The 24,630-nt window shown below is 29.4% G+C and overlaps 1 protein-coding gene across 1 annotated transcript; it reads right to left on the bottom strand.

Moving 5' to 3' along the window:
* Window positions 1-23,797: 23,797 nt before the first annotated feature.
* Window positions 23,798-24,343, bottom strand: LOC117182748. The gene has a single exon (XM_033375853.1). It carries the CDS (start codon window positions 24,341-24,343, stop codon window positions 23,798-23,800), a length of 546 nt encoding a protein of 181 aa, XP_033231744.1.
* Window positions 24,344-24,630: the final 287 nt, after the last annotated feature.

Below are 24,630 nucleotides of genomic sequence, written 5' to 3'. Positions count from 1 at the left end.
GAAATAATTTTGCCATAAATGAATAATAAACAAAAAAATTAATTTTATATTTAAAATGCAGCTTCAAAAATTTAGAAAAGCACTAGATGCGTCAGGAAATAAATTAGAAGCCGAAGACTCTTGATACTCCTACGAGCATGCAAATACATATTTCTTGAGTCTTACCATATACTCGCATAAGTAGCTCCTTCTACAAACACAAGCTTCTTTTCAAGTCGATTCTTGAAGACTATGGCTACCGAAAACATTAATACTTTTATTTTATTTTCTGCAAAAATTTTGATCAGTGATAAAACCAACTGAAAGTGGTGGCACTTTTGACGGATGACCAAAAAAAAAAGGTACAGGACGTGCTTTTCAAGAGTGTGTGCACAGACAAATTGGAAGCAGTTGCTGAACAAATATTTTTCTTAGATAGGCGATTAGGCATTTTTTGAATAACTCAATCTACCCGTAACATAAAAATGTTTGAATCTTGATGAAAATATATTTTATTATATAATCTTAGTTTTCTAAGATTATTATACTAAATTGGTTTGGTTAATTTATGTTAATTTTAATTAATGTAATGAGTTATAATATGTATAGATGTTACGCATGTTCTGAAAATATATTTCCGAACAGGTTATTACATTTTAACCAGTGATTAGTATATTATTTATTTCTGCATTAAATATAATATATTGATTTAGAGCAATTATTTGAATTTTATAGCTTACCGGCAATCGAAAAAGTTAGAAAAGGTCTATCAACTTCTGTTCTTTGAATTTTTTCGAAAATATAATCACTCCGAATTGAAACAACATCTAAAACAGATAAAATAACAAAATTAAGAACTATAGTACAGAAATAAATTCGAAAAGCGAAATATTTTTCGAAATTTTTTAGTTAGTGCAATCTACAGCAGAGCAGTTCCAGAAACTTTTCGCTAAATTAAAAAAAAGGTTATATTTTTAAGAAAATTAAATTATCTAGATAGACTTTATTTATTCGACTACTTAATTATTTAAAAGTTTATTTTCACTGAAGTAAAACGATAGTACGCTTTAGATTGTATTAGTACAGTAATCAATATCTAAAAGAGTGAATTTCCTTTTAAGTTACTTGGCATTTGATCAATTTCTATCTACGTAGATAAACTAGTATTTAACTTATTTAGATTTATCTTTTTAAAAAGCCAGAACATCCTTTTTTTGTTATTTCTCGGCTGAATAAATTATTCTAAATTAACTTGTACATCATTTAACTCGCTTTGATTTTTTACAACAATTTTTAGCTGTTAGATAAGTTAAAATTTTATTATATGACTAAAAGCTAAACAACATGCTAGGATTTAAACATAAAAATTGTTTTGAAAGTTAGCAAAATAGGTTTGGAGAAGTTAGAGAAATAGCGAAAAACTGCATATTTCTATATCTGGATACTTTTATAGTTTACGAATTCGAAAAATTGTTAGCCTTTAGGTCAGTATATCAACAAAGCTAACATCTAATTAATTTCCCACTTAATTAACATCCAATAACATCAACTAATCACACAATAGACCAGTATACAAACGAAGCTAACATATTCTATTTAATTTCTTACCTAATCGACATCCAAAAACATCAGCTAGTAGGTGTAATTTTTTGTTAGACAATTATTTGGAATTTGCAATAATAAACAAAAGTAAGAGCGCACCGCATTAGCTAACCAGGTAGGATAACTTGACACAGGAACATTTTTTTAGAAAATATAATTATAAATTATATTAATAAACTGAAATTTAATTATTGTTTTAAGTATAGGATAAATAAGATGTTAATCTACGTGTTTCATATTTCTTTACTATAATTTAACTTATACTTAACTGTTAATCAAGTGTTTTGTCTTCTGCGCGCCATATTACCCTTAGCTCTCCTAATTGTAACATTTGTAACAGGCAAGTGTTTTTTTAAATGACCACGGGGGGAGCTTTTGTTTCAGAGATAAGAAGAGGTGTGCTCTCTTTTTATTTTCTCTTCGTACTAACTGCCCACATTAAAAGTTGCTAAATCCACTCGAGAGGTCGTGTCTGCCGAGTGCCCGCTTCCTGATTTATTATTTTATTTCGACTCTCTGCGTTTCTCTCTGCGTTCCATTCGATTTGGCTTCTCATTTGGATGTTATCTCTTCCTGCTAACGTAAGGTAACCGCGAGAATCATTTCCATTGGCCTAAGAAGCGGTTCGCCGGTAGTGGGATCTTTGTGCACAAGAGGTTAATGCATTCATGAACCTGCAGGCTTGCAGCAACACGTAGGATGTGTCTAAGATACTTTGCACCCTGGAAAAGCTCTGCATTCATGCACTATAATGATCCTTTAGAGAAACAGCGAGCAGGTGGAATTGCCTCTTTTGACTGGATTATAGAGGCCGGGACCGCCTGTATAATCGTCTGGGAGTTTCTTCAAAGATAAATTATTACTCTGGGTCAAGCTGGCGTTTAAAATCAAGACTCATTGTAGAGAATCGCTGTAGTTCTAAAAGGAGTGACCACATATTACGTGACCATCAAAGGGGGTGGGGGTGCCCTCAAGACACCAAATGTCACATAGGAGGGATTCGTTAAGGTTTTCTAGCACGTAAACTTCTCTGATAAAAAATAAAATTTAAATTCGAGTTGATACATTAAAAAAAACCAATGATAAATTTTCAACAAAGAAAAATGAATTTCAAAATTAGTTAACTGGGATGTTTATTGAGTCTTATCTACAATCTCAATAAGATTTTAAAAAAGTTTTCTTTAATGAAGAAAAAATTATATTTTTGTAAAATCCTTCAATTTTCAACTTTTTAAGCAAAAAGTTTTAACAAAAAATGGAATAGCTAAGTTTTAAAATATATTTTAAAAAATGTTACTAAAATAAAAAAAAATTCTAATAAAATAGTGAAATTTAAAAAAAAATATTTTAACCTTTAATCAAATAATTTTATTTTCTATCAAAGCTGTTGAATTCTCAAGCAAAAATATCCTTTTTAACCAAAAATATTCATTTATAACAAAAAATTTATTAATAAACCAAATAATTTCATTTTTTGATTTCAAATCGTAGATTTCAAATTATTTATGTCTTACGATCCAATCGTAAATCGAAAAAATAAAAAATTCTGTTCGTCCGTCCTAACCTATGCCAATTTTGTTTTCTCGTACAATTTTAAAAAATGTAGTTGTAATCGATTGAAGTCTCGAAAAAATTTTTTGAGACTTCTAAAAATGACTAAATTTTAATTAATTTTCTTAAAACAATTGACTGAAATGTTACTTTTTTTTTGACTGAAAATTGATCTGTTTGACTATTTTAAACTATTATCAACTCAGGTTTAAGAACCTTTGAAAAAGGTACGCATGTGTACCGAAACGTCAGGAAGTTTTAAAAGGAGTTTTTTCTATTAAATAAATATCTGAGTTTCGAAGAACATGTTTTTTTGACTCATATTTATTTTTTCGATTTACGATTGGACCGTAAGACATAAATAATTTGAAATCTAAAATTTGAAATCAATAAATATCAACGGTCGAAGAAAGGATTGATTTGTTTCATCAAATCATTTTATAATTTCATTTTTTACCAAATTCTTGAATTTTCAAGGCAAAAGACAAAGTTTCGAGAAAACAGTTGAGTTTTCAAATCAATAATGTGAATTTTCAACAAAAAACTTAAATTTATGTCCAATTAAATTACTTTTTAACTAAAATGATGAATATTATTAAAGATGAATATTAAAACGAATCATTATTAAAAAATAGATGTTCAAAAAGAAGTTCAACTTTAAACCAAATATAGTTAATTTTTCAGCCAAAAAAAATAAATGCTTGACAAAATATGTGATAGTTCATATTTTTATCTTAATTCAAAAACAGTCGAAAAGAAATGAATTTTCAACAAAACAGTTAAATCTTCAACAAAAACAGAAATATTTTTAATTGGGCATTTTGAACTAAAAAGGTTGAATTTTCTATTATAAATGAATTTTCAACCGGAAAAGATCAATTGAGGACCGTTTAATTGAACGAACTACAATTTTTTTGGAATTGTTATGATTATCAAGCTTCCTCTATGAGAAAGTAATAAATCGTAAATTTAAGGATTTATTGTTAGTTAGGATCACACTGGAATTTAAGAGAGAAATTGAAATACAAAATTATTTTAGTTAGATTTGGTACAGAATGACTTGATGCTATCACATTTTTCTCCGCAATTAATCACTCGCACAACTTTAAAGTATAAATTATAACCGCAGCAAAAATGAACCCCTTTTTAAAGTGTTCCCGTTACTGACCCATTTGACTGTTTATCAGATCATCCTTTTAAAATGCATTTTATTCTCTTCTGAAATGATATAGTGAGTTGGCCAGGAAAACTTGAACATAAGCCTTTTAAACTTCAAGGGTTTGTATTGAAATCGTTAACAATTGGAACTTTTCAGAATAAATGGTGCAAATTAAAAAAACCACTACTTGATAGCGCTTGAATTTAACTAAGCAATTTCAAATTAGGCAGTTCCATTTAATATTATATAAAACTGACATTTATTTTAATTTAGAAATTACAATTGAAAAAATTTTAGAATGGAGATTTTATGGAAGGGTGTCCGTTATTTTTGGCAATGTCGGAATTTTTTTTATTCTCCCCCCTAAACTTTTAACATAAATAGACAAAAATAATGCAAAATTTGAGAAAAATCGGTTCATATCATCACGTGTCTCAGAGCGGTTGAAATTTTAAATAAAAAATACTCATATATTTCAGCCGTTTTTACTCGAATATTAATAACTTCTCTTGAAGTAGACATAAATGCATAAAACTTGGATGAATTTTAAGAAATAATACAAGGAACGGAACCTAAATTATTCAGAATTTTTGGAACATATTATCATTAAGTCTGAGCGTACCAAAAAGTACAAATTTTTCGTTTTTTCTATTGGTAGCCTTGTAAATTCGCATTTAACTTTTTTTCAAACACATGTTCACAAATTTTGGGTTGTATACATTGTCGCACGAGATTCATAAGTGTATGTCGATGTCTATTAAACAATCAGTATTATCACTAAGTTTCCCGGCAATTTTTAGCGATTGTTAGAATTTAATTTTTTCAACCATTTTCGCTAAGACTTGTCCAATTTACATTTAATATCATTAGGAGCATGAATAAACTATCACTATTGAAATAACTGTGGTTTTATTGCGATCTTGGACCATCACGTAACTGTTGAAAAAAATATAATACTCACTTGGCAGGCTACTTCGAATGGTATAACAATTTACTATTGTCTTGATACTTTGTCCAATAATTGCAAAATCACTAAAAATTGCCGTAAAAATTACTAATAATCATATTGACTGTTTAATAAATAAGTATTCACTGATTCAATAATACATAAGAAAAACCGTCGCATAATTGGGTATACGTCGTGATTGTCCACGATTTTTGTATGGTCGTGTGTTAATGTGTTTGGCAAAAATTTAAATGCTGATTTACAAGGCACCCAGTAGAAGAAACGAAAAATGTGTACTTTGGAGAAATCAAACTATTCGAGTGAAGATGGCTGAAAAATACGTTTATTTTCCATTGAAAATTTCAACAGCTCTCGGGCACGTGTTAATATAAACCCAAAAACTCTGATATTTTTTAAAAAGCAATAGATGTCACTGAAGAACTTTTCGTACATTTTTTTAAGTACGTGGGAGGACAAAACACAGTTTTCCGATAAGGAAGTTGATTTAAAACATTTTTTTATTGTCTGAAATCGAGTGAAAGTAATTAGTAAATTAAAATCAGGCAAGCGGGCATTGAAATGAAAATTATATCACATATTTTAGAAACAGTTCAAGAAGGATATTAATTTGAAACTTTTTTTTTGTCCGTCGTCAAGTACAAGTAATAACTGAAAGGAAATCTGTGAACCGGGCGTTTAAATAAAAATGAAAATTTTGTGTACATTTTCATAAATAAGTGGGTGGATAAGAGCCAGTTGGCTGGTAAGTATATTAAGTAGAATTTTTTTGTATTGTCCGAAATCCAGAGCAAATAATTAGTTAAAGAAAATCCGAGGGCCGCGCGTTTTTATCAAAATTTGAATTTTTAAATTTTTCTATAGGTGTGAAGAGTGTGTGAGTGGATAAAGGGCAGTGTTCCCATCACACATTAAATAAAAACTTTTTCTGATATTGTCTGAAATCTAGTACAAGCAATTGATGTAAGAAAAAATAAGCTATATATTTCCCAATTTTATACCCAATTTACTATACATTTCCCAATTTCATCATTAATCAAATAATAAAAAAATTATATTTGATGATTAAAAAAATGTTCTATTTTCGTTTGTAAATGTTGCACACTTCTATTACACTATTTTACATTCTTCATAAAAATGGTTACATATAAAGACAGAACTCTAAGTCTAAAGTAGTTTAGTTACACATTTTGAAACAGACTTATATAAAATTAGGTGTTTTAACATGAACAGTCATGCGATTTTTATTATTGCCTTATTCTGTTGCTTTGTTTTACAGTAATTAATGCCAAAAATTGACAGATTTAACTTCAGAAGAAGCTCTGCGTGAGTATAACACATTTATTTTAATTTCAAGTTCCGGGCAAAGTTTTCTTTTTTAGAAATAGTTGTAATTCATAAGTAAGGGTAGATTTAATTCACACTAACGGAGCCGTGTTGTTTTTGAACTTCTTTGCCCATAAATAAACAAAAAAGTAACTATCATCATTTTTGTATGCGTTTTCTCCCTAAAAAAACAATTTTTTACCATTTTTAAATTAATCTTTTACATATGTAGGAGAGAGTGCAGATTTTAAAGCCGGATTTGTTTTCGAGGCATAATTGTCATAAACATCGGTAGATTGTAAATGTTTGAAGTTTTATTTTTAGAGGACCCCTAAGCTATGAAATCGGCATTATTAATTTTTGGTGGGGAGTTGTGAGCCATGTCAAAAAATGGGAGAAAATTGAATATTTTAATGATTTTTCATTATAAAAGTTACAGAAGATGAAAATTAGCACAATTCTACAGCAAATAGAAGATAGAAAAATCAAAACATTTTAAAAAATGTAAAATATCATATAAATGTAGTAATTGAAGCCTGAGTGAAGAAATTCGGATTAGGGAATTGTACAATAGCATGGATGTACTTCAATTTCGCCTGATTAAAGCAGCGACCTGTCAAAAGAAAAATCTTCAAATATATTGAGGAAATATTACAAGTTTTAAGAATGTAAGGTTATGCTTGGTAGACACCATCAAAACGGCAAATAATTCACATTTTAATGTTTCCGACTGAAATCAATTGTTTTACATTGTCAATACTTTTTACACAGGGGAACAAAGCTAACAAGTTTTCAAAAAATTGATCAAGTATTCATCAGTTATTACTGGGTTTCATTAACAGAAATTGATCACATTTTAAAAGAAAAATCACCGTGCTCTGAGTCCCTGTCAAAAAAATGCCATTGAAATTGATTGAATGCAATTCGGACCATATATAACTTGAATGTGATATCTTGGTAAAAGCTGATAATTCAGTGTTCTCGTTGAATTGCTTCCAATTGTATTTTATTGACAGCTGTTTTTAATTTTCAGTGAATAATAGTAGATCAGGGGTCATGCATAAACTATTTTATCAATTTGAGCGGGATAAGATTAATATACTTTAAAAATTTTCCTAATTTTTATATTGATTTAATGTTTTCTTAATTTGATATGAGAAACCTTGTTTATCTCTATATAGATACAATATAGTTCCCAATTTAAATTAAACTTGATTAAATTGAGATACATCTAAATGCAAATGTTAATTTATAATGTTAATTTATATTAAATTTAATGCAGAACACTATAAAGTAAAGATTAATATAACATGATACGTAAGAAATTAATGAGAAAAGGAAATTAAAATTTCCGACCACGCGCATAACCTAAAAGGTTCTTTGACATGTTTTCGCAATGAGCAAGAGTGGTACTAAAAATTAATGTCGTGTACCTATATAGCCTATCGATTGGTAAATTTAAAAGTGCATCCGTTACTTATCTTTGCAAATGATATTATGATATACATGAATATAAACGTTTTCTTTTTGCAACATTTGATGTATAGTTAAATACTTATCAAAAAGAGAATCGTTAGTTCAATAAGTGCTTGAAAAAACTACCACATTATTAGTATTATCAGTAATATTCGTAATTTGACTTGGCGGCCTTATAAAACCTGCTACCGCATAATATACTTTAAAAGCAGTTTCATGAGAGTGATTCAGTCTAATTTCCATAGCAAAGGCAGACCGAAGAGCTTTTACGAGGTGCAAGTATCGAGGACTCAGAAATGGTATAGCTTTTGAAATTTTGGATTTTGTTAATTGCTCGCTACAATTTAAGGAAATTTTAATGTTTTACTTTCGAAAATAATTGAAAAATGTACTTTTAAAATAAAAATGTCTAAGGAGGAAGTTTTCTATAGAAAACGTCTATTTTACCTTTTATATCGGAGGAGAAAATATGTAAGCTTGATATACAAACATGCGTTTTTAATGAAGGAAAGACTAGTCTGAAAACGTCCTTGAGTTTATTGCAAGCATAAATTTTGCAAAAGCCTCTTTTTCTAGAGGATGTTCTTTAGGATTATCGTTGCGTTCATGACTCCTAGGCGTCAGAGTTTTACGACTCATTTAACGATAATGAGTTCACGTGCAGGTAACGAGACTCTAATTAACAGGTTCATTTTAATATCGATCAAAATTTCAGCGCCAGGGCTGTATAATGTTAGTTTCATTTACAAACCCAAGAAAAGCTCTACCAATTACACTTTTTAATTTAAATTATTAATCACTCAGAGAAATAGTTGTCTTGAATCAAAAGCATCCTCATCTTGTTTATTTGTTTTAAACCACACGAAAATATTTGTTTACACAAACATAATTATTTAGCTACAATAGTAGATGAAGTTTGTCGCAAAAGGGTGTGTCCTGAAAAAAGATTATTTTTGAGAAAAATGAAAATCTTCTTAACCTTAAAAGAGACCATTCTATTTAGGTCAACAAGCATTCTTCTGTCACAAGAGGAAATTTCTATGAGTGATAATAATCTTTAGATCCATTCATTATTTACTTTGTATATTTATTTCAATTGTATATTTTCAAAATTCAAGAATTTTAAATGATGGCTGTGCAAAATTGTAGAAACTTGAATAGTAAATCTTCAACATTGAAAAGATCTCACGCCCAGAAAAAATTCTTATTAAATTAAAAAAAAACATTTTTCTGCTAAGTTCATTTGATTCAACATAAAAATATTTTTAAATTAAAGAAAATTCATTTGATTTTAATAAATTACGTCACATATTTTTTAATTTTAAAAAATAATTTGTGTGAACGAAATGTTCCATTTAAAACAAAATTTTTTTAATTCAAAAAAGTTAGTAGGAACAAGAAAATAAATAATTTCCTTAGAGTCAGTAATTTGAAATAAGAAAATTATTTCTTTGTTTCAAAGAAATATTTTGCTAATCCACATTACTAATGTGCCACGAGATTGCGCAGAACAAATCCCTTCGATTATTTTACGTTACCGCGTCTTTAGGAACACGTGTTGTCAAATTTGTGCGAAGACGCAGAGGCGGGCGGCTCTCAGTAATAATTAAAATCGCTAAAATGTGTGATAAAAAAGTGCGCGACATCCTTGCATCATAAAGATTTTCAGAAAGTATAGCAGATTTCTACCTTGTAAATAGATACTTTTATATAGCACGATCTAACCTCGCTTTTATGTAAATTTTTGTTACTTCAGTGCACAATTTCGTCACAATTTATCTTTTTACCTTAAATTTCCGTGCAGAATTGTAAATTAAGAAATAATAAAATTCATTTACACAAAAACAATCATAAAAAAACTTTTTCCTTCGGGTGAACAAATAGACCATGCAAGTTTCTTGAAACTCGAGTTGACGAATCCAATGATTGAAAAAATATTCTCATGCGAAGAAAAACGAAAATTTGTTTTCTTGCGTTTTATTAGAATTATTACAGTTTTAAATTAAAAGTAATTATTTTCTTCATTAAAAAGATAATTTATTCATAATTCATTATTGGATTCAAATAAAATATATATTTATTTTAAATTAACCTGTTCTCTTTTTTCAAACAAAACGGTTATTTTATATCAAGAAATGTAAATGTCAACTAAACAATTATATGTCATTGATTTGACAAATTTCTTTGATTTAAAGAAAGTTTCTTTGATTCAAAGAAACTTTTTCTGGGAGTAATTAAAAAAATTTATATTTAGAAATTCTTCAAGTTTTAAGTTTTCAAGTTTTAAAGTCTGTAATTGTGATGATTTGCATTTAGAATTTCGTCAATATTTAGAAGCTTGAGATTATTTGAAATTAATTTAAAATTTAAAAAATTTGCAATTAAAATTATGTAAGTATTAAATTTGATAAAGGAAAATATTGAAGCTTTTAATCTTAGAGATCATCAAAATCATCACAAATTAAGCATTTCTATTTATATATATTTTAAACTGAAGAATTTTAAACTGCATATCCTTTCGATTGATAAATGTTCAATTGTTAATCTTTTAACGTGTTGAACTTTGAATTGTAAATCTTCTAAAACAAAGAGCTTCTGATTTTGAAATATCTTCAATTTGGAAGATTTGAAATTGAAAATTTGACTCTTTATTTAAAAAATCATTCAAATTTAGGAATTTTTATTTATTCACCTCTAAAATTTAAGAATCTTCAATTTTGCTCTGAAAAACTTGAGAAATTTGTACTGTAAATCTCAAAAATTGAAGAGTTTCTCATTTTGAGAATTTAAGATTAAAATTATTTGCCAATTTGAAATTTTTCAATAAAAAAATCTGTAACTTTGATGATTTACATGGGAACTTTTTTCAATTTGCAAGATTTAGAATTGATAACTTAACTTTGGATTTTCAAAATGATTAAAATTTAAGAATTTTTATTTATATATATTATAAATGGAAAGTTTTTTTCTTTTTACAGTCTACAATTAAAAATTATGCAAGTTTAGAGTTTCACAATTAAAAAAACTGTAATTATTCCGACTTACATTCGAAATTTCTTAAATTTTCAAGATTAAGAATTGAAAAATTAACTTTTAATCTTCAAAATTATCAAAATTAAATTATTTAAAACAACATTTACAACTATACATAATTTTAAATTATACAAATACTATTGAAGTATCGTCAATTATGAATCTTCAAGATAAACTTATTTAAAAACTATATCTAAAATTTTGTAAATCTAAGCTGTAAACGTTAAAAAATAAATAAGTTGCCGAATTTTCCATTGTAAACTTCCTCAAAATGCTTAGTGTCAGAAATGGAGGACATCAGTAAGACTCAGAATCCTAAAATGTCATTTAAGAACATCTGATTATGATGTGAAATTTCACATCTTAAATTTAAATTAGAGTTGAAGATTACCGAAAGCCGACTAAGATTAACATTAAAATTAAGATAGTCTAAAAGACGATGTAACCATTTTAATATTTATTCATGGTTATTAATTATATGTTATAGTACTTCAAATTAAAGTGTATATTTTAATATGATTTTTTGTCAACGAAAATAAGTTTTAATTATAATTATTAAATAAAGATTGCAACTTTAATAAATATTAAAAGGTACGTCTTCAAAAATGTGCATACGCATATTTTATATGCATCATTATTCATACAATATTTACTTTTTTCACACTTTAAAACCTGAAAGTTTCTTGCTAAGCGTTGTTAAGATTAAGGTCTGAGGATCGCAGTAAAAAATTGATCCGTCAGATTAATAATGTCATTTACTTGCAGATACCACGAGTCTTTCGACTAAAGTTGCACCTGTTGAGATATTCTTTCAAAGGAGGCTATGTTCACCATATTTTGGATGGATTAGGGATCAAGAGGGTGATTCAAATCTTTGGATGATAAATTACGATAGTATACCTATCTGACAAAATTAAGACATACCGGGGCAGAATGGGACAGTTTATTATTTTCATTAATATACTTGCCATTTGTTCTGAAATACTACAATGTAAATTTTCATTTAAATATTATAAACCTTTCTATTTTAATTTCGAAACGAATTAAATGTTGTAAAAAAATTCCTTAAAAACAAAAAATACAAATTAAAAATAAGAAGTGATTTTGTCCCGTCTCGCTTCGGTTGTGGGGCAGAACGTGACACATACTGGGATGAGACTAGACACATTAATTATTTAATAGTTTTTAATTAAAGAAGTAATTTCTTATATTATTATGTGTGAATTAATACTATTTATAATTTGTTTTTATAAAAGTCATTATGAACACTAACATTTTTTGAAAATGACATAAAATTGATTTTATTTCATGACGAAGCAGTACCAAAATTAAAAAAAAGGATTAACAACCAGAATCAATTAATTAAGCAACAAGAATTAAAAGTTTAATGTTAATTTTCATTAAAAATAAATGTGACATGCGATAGTGAAAGTATTTCTAAAAATGATTTTACAGACCTTCAGGAGTACTTATTTACTTATTTATTTATTACTGATTTATCTTGATTTTCTGCTCATATTATATAATACACTATTCTAAGCTCCAGAAACATTTGAAAAGAAAATTTCCCAACAGGAAGATATTAACATCATGAAATTATAAATATTTTCAAACACATTTTGCTCACAGTGCAAAGTCAATATTTAGAGAGATAAACACTTTTTTGGCAAAAAAAGAAGTGACTGAAATTCATATAAATATAAATGTTTAAAATAAAATGTTTACGTAAAAATTAAAGCTTCATAAATATGTATACTTGAAAACTGCAATAAATAACATTTTTAGTGTCCCAGAAAAGAACGTGATATGAAACATGTTCAATCGAATAAAGTTATACTGGCTTATAAAACATAGGGCTTGATTTTTCATTTGCCAATCCGGTTTCTTGGCAATCTCTTTAAATATTACTTATAGTTTTAAACAAGTTAAAATATACATTGCTGACATCTGCCGACGCTTCAAATCATGCATTTTAATTATAGCTAAATATTAAACAATTGTCTTTAAAATCATCATAAAACTCCACAATAAAATAAAAATTCGAGAATTAATTTTCACAATAATCGTTATAAAAAATATATAATTTGCCGTTTGCACTAATTAATTTCCATTCAAAACTACCTTAACAATAGCAGTATCAACTCTGTTTTTGTATTATTAAATATTTTTATTTATTTTTACAATTAGCGTATCAATTATTTTACCTATACATAAAAAGAAAATTTTTGAAAACAATATAAATTATGAGAAAATAAGATGCTCCGTCTTACCCCGGTGTCCCGTCTAGTCCCGGTCTCATCTATTTATAATCTTTTTTTTGTAAGGTCAATATATTGTAGTCTATCAAAGCATTGTTCGCAAAATTGCGGATGTACCAGGAAGAATTAATATAGACGGAGGAAGCGTCATGCCACGTGGGCAAAGTATAAATATTAATTAATACACAATTATTGTGGTAGGGGAGGATATTACGCACCGATGAATCCCCAGGAGGTCTGGGTCTCTAGCCTATATGTGGTCATCAAGGAGAGTTCAACGCGTTGAAGAGCACGTCTTTTTACTTTTGTTTTACTGTAAGATTATTTACCTTTTCTTTCTTATTCAAACGTTCTATGTCCTCCTCAGATGAGAAAGAAATGCAAAATTTACAAGCTGCCACAGACTAATATACTTGAAAGAAGTGATTCCAATTTAAGCTAACCAGGGACTATACAGGTGACTAATATTAACTCAAAAAGAGGTTTGTAATGTCAATAAAAACACTTATCTACTCAAAAATTTTGATTCTATTAACAATTTAATTTATCAGCTTGCATTTACAAGATTAGAGAAAATTGTATTGAACTGGCTGAATTCGGCGGTGAAAACCGAGGTACAATTACTAGAATGAATTTCTCAAGTAATTTGCAGAAATTGCAACTAATTGTATTACAAACAAAATAAACATTTTCTACTTCACTGTTCTTATATTTCGAGGTTTTACAATAGGAAGTAGAAAGCTAGAATATTTTTAAATGTTATGAAATGATGAATTATTCAATCCAAAAGATTAATTTTCTACTAAAAAGAACATTTAATAAATTCTCGAGTAAATACATAAATTCTCAGTTTTCTACTTAAAAATATAATTTATATTTGTATCCTTCCATTTTAAATATAACTTATAATTTTCAAATAGAACGATAAATGATCAACAAAAAAGTTAAATTTCAACCAAAAGAAATAAAATTTCATACAAAGAGTTGAGTTTTTAAAATGAAAGTTGCATTTTTTCGAAAAGCTTTCATTTTTAATCTTAAAAAGTTTAATTTTTAACAAAATGTGAGTTTTTAAGCTAAAAATGGAATTTGACTTTTAATACAAGAAAGAAAAATTTGTAACAAAAAAGATAATTCACAAATAAAAAAGATTAATTATGATCTAAATAGCTGAATTTTCAACAAAAGCCATATAACAAAATAAAATATTTAAAATTAAATAAATTAAAATCTTTCTATTCTTTCAAAACAAGAGTCATGGTAATTAAATAATAGTTTTCATTACTAACATTTAAACTTTAAGGAATTTAAACGCTTATATTTAAGTATTTGTACAATTTGTCGTATACAATATTAAATCAAAGTCCTTTAACATTATCTAGCATAAATTAAAATTGGAAACGAACAAAATCAAATCCCATGAAAATTAACTTTCAAAATAAAATAATTTCATTTGCAAACTGATCTATTCCAATTTTCATTAAAAACTTAAATTTTTTCATATGAATGTATTTTTGTATTGAAATTTATTTTACTTAAATGGTTTTAAATTGTTAATGATGAAATTCTGCCTAAAAATAAGATGACTTAAAATACCACTATAAGAAATGAAACAACTTAAATTGTAGCGCTCAAAACTCAAAATTCAGAACTAATGCAGGCTAAAACTTGAAAAGCAAAATTTTTTAACTACCTGTATTTTAAATTGTACAATATGAACAGTACAATTGAAAATTGTTAATTTTTACAGTAAAAACTAAGGGACAATCCAATGCTAATTTCATGGTACCAAAAACCTGCAAAAAAATTAGTCATGTAAGTGTGAATGGTACCACTTCACAATGTATCATTTATCTCGGACTTGGGGTACAAAACGTCACCTACTGTCAATTATTTTTACAGTTTTGCGGCAAAAACAAAAGACGAGTTTCGTACCCCAACAACAAGGGAGATGGAGCACCACCTTCAAATTACCTGCAATAAAATTAACTTCAGAGTTTTTAGCGTGTTTAACATTTTATTTCGAATCGCTTATTCTTGAAAATGCCCACAACTTGTAAAGTTTCAATCAGAAATTATTCAATTTTGAACATTCTAAACTTAAAATAACCTAACTATATAAGGCTTTCGACGAGAAATAGTTTAATTTTTGTAATCTTCCCATTATGACTTTTTAAGTTTAAAGAATTTGCATTACTAATTCACAACTGTATATTTGGAAATGTTTAAATTTGATCATGAACGACTAAAATTCAAAAGGGATTTAAAAATTCAGTTTTTAAATTTAAGCTTTGACAATTTAGAAATGTTTTAATTTGAAAATAAACTACTGAAAAATAGGCCATTGCTTACGTTAATGTCTTATCCGAAATTTTCAGTAAATGGTATAAAACTTTTTGAAAAATATTCTTACTAGTACAAAAGTAAATTATCATCGGGGGGAGATTCAAACAGTTTCATATTGAAAAAAATAGTGAATATTTGTACTTTTTCGAGCTGCTGGAAAAGGGGTATTGTATGAGACTGAATTTCCTCTCTCTCTTTTCCATCTCGAAAAATTACCATTTAAATTAACAAAAATGTATAATTTATTAAGAAAACCAAATTTATTTCACATAATATTATTTTATTGTTAATTATAGCCATTTCTATTTTTGACTATTCTAATATTTGAAATGGACCAACTGGTTAATATCAAAATAATTAAAACATTAGAATATCTATACCCATTCTGGCCATCAAAGAAAATTTAAATTTGACAAAACCTTAAGTTTGAATATTTGGCAACAAGAAATGTAAATAATAGTGATTATTGGTAACTTTTCTAATATTTTGGTGACTAGCAGTCATAAAAAAATCTTAAATTTTAATATTTGGCGTCAAGAATTTTTTATAACAATGGGTAATAAAAAATTCTAAATTTGTTTGGTAATTAAATCAATTGAATGTCATTCCTACATTAATATGAAGCACTTTTAGCAAAAAAAATTTTTATCGATAATAAGACTATTTATCAATTTCTTTATAAAATTTGTTAATAAAAAACAATGGAATAATAAACAAAATAATGTATTCTATGAGTCCCTAAACATTCATTTAAGATAATATAAAGTTTTCCTAATCATTTAATAAAGCGTAAATAAATGTTATGTACAAAATTTCAGTTTTTCCATACTTTGAGTGAAAAAATTATTAATAAATAAATAAAGGAAACAAAAGTTCAGAGTGTCAAGCTTTTCTTAATTAAATTAACTTTATATTAAAAAAAAGATTTTAATTGGACCAAAATGGAAGAATCTGGACATTTTGAACGAAAAAAGTGCATTTCCTCCTATTGTCTGGCGATTGGACGGATAATTCTAAATTGCCGGTCATTTCCTGGTTTTTCCCAGTCAAGTTTTTCAGTTTTCCTGGTCAATTAAAGTAAAATGTTCATATTTTCCGGAAAAATACACATTTATTTTCATTTATCACATTCATTCCAAACAGCCCTTAACGCAACAGAGCAACATATTACAAAGTAAATGAACTTTGAGACAAAGATTTAAATTTCCCATTAAAAAATATCAATTTTTTTACAAAAAATGGAATAGATAAACTTTCAATTGAAGAAATTAATTTTCAGCAACAACAACAAAAAAACGCACACCCGTGTGGAAAAATTTCGGGGCGCTGGCCAAGCGCTGGCCAGACCGTCTTGTGTCTGGTCAGACACTGGACAGACGGTCTAATAGCGCCGCTGGCCAGAAGTGTAACGCCTAAACCATGAGATGGACTAGATTAGACGGCGCTGACCAGCAGCTGATCAGCTCGTCCAGAATAGACGAGCTGATCAGACGCTGGCCAGACGTGTAACGCTTTTACCACGCGATGGTCTAGATTGGACTGTACAGAAAGAGGAGGGAAAAAAGTATTAGAACTTCACAGATAGTACACTACCTTTTAAATCAGAATTTCAATATAATAATGATAAAAAAATAGCAGGCAATTCACGATATTAGCCCTAAGTACGGCCGTCCTACGGACGCCGAGTGATACGCGACAATTAACATAACCTACAAAATCATTGATTGATATCGATTTTTTATCAAGTTTTAAATACTATTACATAGATTCTTTCCTTATTGTGTTGGGTGATTTCAGAGCAGGATATTTTGACTGCTGTGTTGATAACAAAATAGCAGACAATTCACGACATTGGCCATAAGTATGGGCATCCTACGGACGCAGAGGGATAGGCGACAATTAACACAACATATAATAACATTTTTCTCAAATCATTATTGTCCATCTTCGTTTTTATTAAAAATATGGCTAGAAATAGATTCAGTACGATGTAAAGACATATATAAAATCTTCCTCTCTGGTCTTTTGTAGGTTAGGTTGCAATTTGAGAAAGAATCAATTAATCTTGTCTCATATAAGTGGATATTATATTGCTCAACAATTATAAAAAAAAAACAGTGCGTATACAAACCTAGACATGTGTCAATCTGACTTCAACACAAAACTTTCCTGGAAACTTTAGTATTCTTTTAGGTTTTCCCAATCATTTCTGTCTGCTGAGGTTTACACCATACACTGTCACGATAGCACTTCCTATTTTCAACCTAGACCGTCTGAGAGGGGTCTAGCCAGACCGCTTCGATGAATCTTTGAAATTTTTGCAATCGAGTCCGTCTAAGAGGGCCAAGGCCAGCACCCTGTCAGACCGTCTTAAGTAGACGGTCTAGATTCGGTCTAGCCAGCCGATCTCTCTACATAAGACTGCCACGAAATTTTTCCACACGGGCATTCGACAAAATAGTCAAATTCAATCAAAATTATGAGTTTAAAAAAAAATTATGAATCTTCAACTGGAATAGTTACATTTTAAACTCCAAAAGTGAATTTTCAACAGAAAAGATGAACTTTTAAACAAGATGATTAATCTAAAATGAAAAGATTATCTTTCTACCAAAAAATAACATTTTTTTCAACAAAACACATGAATTTTTTAAGAAATAGTTAAATTTTTAATTAGAGAAGCCAAATTCTGAACCAAAATTTTAACGAAAGAGTTTAACTATTACCAAATAATTTTATTTCGAACCTGAAAGGTGAATGTTAAACTAAAATTACAAATATTTAACGTGAATTCTTGAATTTTTAAAAAGTAATAGTTTTTAATTAAGAAGATAAAATTTTAAAGAAAAAGATTATTTTCTACAACAAAAATAGATTTTTGATCAAAATACAATAAAACTCTTTTATAGCGCCGATTTTGGGGCTGGCGGTGGGTGGGAACTAACTCATTATAGCCCACTCCGCTTTTGTTTGTTCACGCCTGAGTGCTCGTCTGAGTGACAACCGCAGATCTCGTGCAAAATACGCAGCTCCTGTTACACCTACCTGTGGCGCGGCGTGAATTCTCGGAAGGACTATACAAGGGAGGACTTTTGAAGGGTTTCACTGTACGTTAATTTTCAATGAAATAGTTGAGTTTTCAGTTAATACAGACAAGCTTTTATCCAGATTGTTGCATTTCAAAATAGAAAAGGTAATTTTTCAACTTAAAAATATGAATTAAAAAAGGTCTTAAAGGTGAATTTTCATCCATAAGGATTAATTTTCTACAAAAAAACGAATTTTTCAGAAAGTACATACATTTTTAAACAAATGGTTTAATTTTTAAATTTAAAATATCATTTTCCAACGAAATAGTTGAATTTTCACCAAAAAAAGAACAATTTATTTTGATCAAACTAGTTATATTTTTAACCAGAGATGGATTTTAAATGAAAATTATGAATCTTAAACAAGAACAAAATAATGTTCAAAACAGTTAACTTTTAACCAAATAATTAAATTTTTAAATTAAAAAGATGGATACATATATTAAAATTCGGAAATGTTTCTTCTTTGAAATACTACTTCCACTCTAAAAATGGCTTGAAGTACTTTCTTTATCTAAAATTTAGAAGAGGGAACTTTCAAATTCTGACGAATTCTGACTTGGAATAGGGATTTGTTTTAAACTCCTTTTTTCTGAATCCGAATTATAATTCTTTAAAAAAATCCTGTACAATGTCAAAAATTGAATTGAAAACTTAAATTTTGTTGCGATCAGAAGTAAATTTCCGATCATTTCTCGTTTTTTTCCGGCCATTTCTCGCTCTTTCCCGGTCAAGTTACCACCCTGCTAATACAAATACAACCCTAGTTTTTTCTGTGATAAAGGGGATATTCTTTTGTTATTTTCTAAATTTTCACACGTTCTATACAACTCTTGGCCAATTTCTAGTTTTGTTAGTGTCCCGCTTCAGCGATCGCCCTGCAGTTTTTATTGCAAGAAGCTTGTATGGCAAAAATAAAGTACTTCATTTACGAGTCAACAATCATCACTCGGCATGCGACAGGCTTTGATGAATGACCTGAAGAATAATCAAGATAATAATGAAGAACACAGAAGAGCATACCGCTGTCCTTCGCCGATAATAATAATAATGATAAAAGAAGAAGTTGTTTTGCCGACGAGTACACATAAATTAGATTCAACCGTTTCTAGTTTCTTAGTCCTATAGAGTATAGAGTATAAAGAATGACATGTGCGGTACTCTTAGGTCCAGCTCCTTTCCCCTCAAATCCCTGTATAGATGACTATGTTTTATATCCGTATTCGTTTGGGAGAAATGGTGTCAAGATCCACCACCATGAATTTTAGATTTATTGTTCAGAAAAAAAGCAAACTGACCTGTCGGTGCTTTTCGCCAATCGGGAAGAAATTACTCGACGAATTAAGTCTGATTTAGGGCAGAATAAATAAGAACAAGGAATTGATACAGAAACTATGCGGATTTAAATTTACATTTTATTCTTCATAATTTGAATTAGAAAGATATTTGTAATGTATCCATTTTTGCGTTTCTTTAGCAGGTGATGGAGATATAACTGAAATCAATGTAGGTCAAATAAAACATAAATTGAACTTGCTTTAAAAATAGGTATTGAACGACTTAAGTTTAATTGGTCCAGTACAATTACAATTTTATGTAAGCGCATTTTTAAAAACAAAATAATCACATTTTCTTTAAACTATGGTCAATTATTCTATAGGAATAATCAGTTAAATTAAATTTTGGAAATAAATGTTTCGAAAGATAATAAAAGGAATCACAGCTATTAAGTAGTTCAATTTTAGGTAAAAAAAGGGAATTGAATCTCTTGAATACTTTAATAGTTTCTTTTTAAATTCATAGATGATAAGAATTTATTCTTTTTGTTGAAAATTCAACTATTTTCGTAGAACATTAAACTATTTGATTGAAAAATAACTTTTTTGGAGAAGAGTCGTTTTTCTTTTAAAACAGATTTAAGAATTTGGTTGAAATAGTTTTCTGCCTTGATTGAGGAATCTACTTTGGTTACAGAACCAACTATTTTGTTGAAAAATGGATTAATTTTTTTAGAAAATTAGCCTGTTTGGTTCGGAAATTAATTTTTTCTAGAGATTGATTATTACAGCTGAAAATTTTAACTCACTCTGGATTTGTTTGAAATTGGAAAATTGAATTTTTGGAACTCGAAGTTTTTATATACACTTTCCCACGTGGAAAAATTCCGTGGCAGTCGTATGTAGAGATATCGGCTGGCTAGACCGAATCTAGACCGTCTACTTAAGACGGTCTGATAGGGTGCTGGCCTTGGCCCTCTTAGACGGACTCGATTGCAAAAATTTCAAAGATTCATCGAAGCGGTCTGGCTAGACCCCTCTCAGACGGTCTCGGTTGAAAATAGGAAGTGCTATCGTGACAGTGTATGGTGTAATCCTCAGCAGACAAAAATGTTTGGGAAAACATAAAAGAATATTAAAGTTTGCAGGAAAGTTTTGTGTTGAAGTCAGATTGACACATGTCTAGGTTTGTATACACACTGTTTTTTTAGTAATTGTTGAGCAATAAAATATCCACTTATATGAGATAAGATTAATGGATTCTTTCTCAAATTGCAACCTAACCTACAAAAGACCAGAGAGGAAGATTTTATGTATGTCTTTACATCGTACTGAATCTATTTCTAGCCACATTTTTAATAAAAACGAAGATGGACAATAATGATTTGAGAAAAATGTTATTATATGTTGTGTTAATTGTCGCCTATCCCTCTGCGTCCATAGGATGGCCATACTTATGACCAATGTGGTAAATTGTCTGCTATTTTGTTATCAACACAGCAGTCAAAATATCCTGCTCTGAAATCACCCAACACAATAAGGAAAGAATCTATGTAATAGCATTTAAAACTTGATAAAAAATCGATATCGATCAATGATTTTGTAGGTTACGTTAATTGTCGCGTATCACTCGGCGTCCGTAGGACGGCCGTACTTAGGGCTAATATCGTGAATTGCCTGCTATTTTTTTATCATTATTATATTGAAATTCTGATTTAAAAGGTAGTGTACTATCTGTGAAGTTCTGATACTTTTTTCCCTCCTCTTTCTGTACGGTCCAATCTAGACCATCGCGTGGTAAAAGCGTTACAAGTCTGGCCAGTGTCTGATCAGCTCGTCTATTCTGGACAAACTGATCAGCTGCTGGTCAGCGCCGTCTAATCTAGTCCATCTCATGGTTTAGGCGTTACACTTCTGGCCAGCGGCGCTATTAGACCGTCTGTCTAGCGTCTGACCAGACACAAGACAGTCTGGCCAGCGCTTGGCCAGCGCCCCGAAATTTTTCCACACGGGTTCACCATGAAATTAATCACACTTGATAAATTATTTAATTTTGAATATTAAAAATTAAAAATTCTTTAGTTCTAACGGTTTTCTGTTGAAAATGGTATATTTTTGAATGCATAAATTTTATTCCAATTCAAAGTTATAAAGTACACTAGTACAGTGAAACCCTTCAATGGACTTCTCTTCTGTAGCCCTTCCGAAAAATGACGCCGCGCCGCATGTATGTGTAATATGAGCTACGCGGAAAGCGCGGGATCTGCGGTTGTCACTCAGCCGAGCACTCAGGCGTGAACAAACAAAAGCGGATTGGGCTATTTTAAGTTTGTTCCCACCCGCCTTTAGTCCCAAAATGAGCGCTATAGAAGATTTTCACTGTATTAGATTTTCAATGATTCGAATGATAAATTATATGAAAAATTGTACATTATTTAATTTTAAAATTTTAAGTTATCACGGTCCTAATTAGAAAATTTGCAATATTGAGTATTCGATTTTAAAAGTTTCTCTTTATAAAATTATCATTTTTAGAATTGTAAATTCAACAGTTCGTTTGAAATAGTATTCTTCCTGGACTGACAAATATTGTTTGGTTGTAAAATCAGCTGCTTTCATTGAAAATTGAGCTACTTAGTTAAAAAATAACTTTTTTGGTAAAAATTCATATTTTCAGCTTAAATATATATCTTTTTGTGTTGAGAAATCAACTATTCTGCTAGAAAATTCCACTATTTGATCAAAAAATACCTTTTTTGTTGACAATTCATATATCAGGGTTGAAAATTAACATTCGAGTTGAAAATTCATATTAACAATTGTGTCGAAAAGTTTTTCGTTGAGAATTAAAAATTGAAAAATGCAAATTCAACTGCTTGGTTAAGAAATGAAATTCTTTGTTAAAAATGCATTTTTTTGCTAAATATTCATGTTTTTAAAGTACTTAATCATGTAGATCATGTCACCTCTACACAGATTTTTAAAATTTACATGACACAAAATTATTCTATCTTTCTGGTTTAGTTTCCCGATTGAATCTTATGTAATTTATTTCCTGTCGACAATGTTCTTCAAATGTACAAAAATTAGCAAATTAAACGCTTACGATTCTTGAAAATTGATATCATCGAAGAGAATCTCTTTCAAAGCTTTTTTTTTTAATCTTTTGATTTTCTGTTTATGATTCTTAAGAAATGAGTAGAAAAAAATATACATAATATATTAATCCGTTCCATCACTTTCGACAACACCCATAGACGTTAGAGTTTGTAAATTCACTTACTGTTTTCACAATACACCAAACTCTCACTTTCAGTCAAGTGTCGGGTGTTGTCTTCAAAAGGCCTTGGACTGATTTCGTAGGGATAAAAACGTAAACAGTAAGGGCCACCTGACTCATTTCCCACACATATATTTTTATGCATAATAATGTAAAATATTAATGTATTTTGAAGTTATTTTACTGAAACTCTTTACACACACACACACACACAAGAAATTAAAGGGACATCTCGAAATGTCCAACATTAGCAGAGATACAAGCTTCTAAGCGTTTTGGAAAATTATCCAGTATGGCCGTGAGTTTTTCTTCGGTTATTTGATCCCAGGCATGAGAAAGGTTGCGTTTTAACGATTCTAGTGTGGTTTTTAGAGCACACTTTTTTCTTCAAGAAAGACTACACTGAATTAACCAGTGGATTCAAATCCAGTGAATTTGATGGACATGCATCTTTTCCTCAATTAGCAGGAAACAGCCTTTCGTAGAGCTGCATCGTCGCTTTCGCGCCATGCGCTGGTGCCCAGTCTTGTTGAAAGGTCCATAGGTTTTCACCGAAGTGTGCACGTGTCCAAGGATTCACGACGACCTTCAAGATATTATCTTGATAATATTTTTGGTCGATTTTCACTCCTTTTTCGACAAATACCAATGGAATCTTTCTTGTTGCACAAATTCCACCCCAAACAAACACTGAAGCAGGAAAATGTGATTTACTGACTGTTCTTTCTTGTTTAGACCTCAAAGAACCTTTAGGCAAGAGTTTCCGTTCATTTTGATGATTATGAGCTCGCTCAATAGTAAGAACTTTCTCATCAGAGAACAAAACATTACGATGTCGTTCAGCTGCGGCCAAACGTAACAATTTTTTGCATCTTTGCAAGCGAGAGGCTTTAATTTTGTCTGTCAACAGGTGACCTTCTTGCAGCTTGTAAGGATAACAATTTAAATCATTATTGACGATTCTTCTAATACTGGCTTCACTGCATTTGAACTCTTTACCCATTTGACGCATGGAACGCTCTGAATTTCGAATCAGTTGCTTCTGTATCGTCTGCCGGTTAGCTGGAGTGTTTAAGGTGCCTGGTCGTCCACTTCTGGGGCGGGCGGTCGTTAGTTGTGCCTAACTCACGAAATCGATCTATGGAATCATAGATTGTTCTACGCGGGATGTGCAGCAATCTTGAAATTTCACTCGCTGACTTATTTCGCTGATGCAAAGAAATTATAGCTATACGATTGGCTTCTTTACTCATTATGGATTTTAAAACACCTGAAATAGATCCCACCCAC

Source organism: Belonocnema kinseyi, chromosome 2 (genome assembly GCF_010883055.1).
Source record: "Belonocnema kinseyi isolate 2016_QV_RU_SX_M_011 chromosome 2, B_treatae_v1, whole genome shotgun sequence".
Taxonomy (NCBI): domain Eukaryota; kingdom Metazoa; phylum Arthropoda; class Insecta; order Hymenoptera; family Cynipidae; genus Belonocnema; species Belonocnema kinseyi.
The sequence above is the reverse complement of the archived record's forward strand: the minus strand, read 5'-3'. Positions and strand labels throughout refer to the sequence as shown.

Excerpts from the sequence above, each read along its gene's own strand:
- LOC117182748 (XM_033375853.1), bottom strand. The coding sequence starts at position 24,343 with ATGGGTAAAGAGTTCAAATGCAGTGAAGCCAGTATTAGAAGAATCGTC.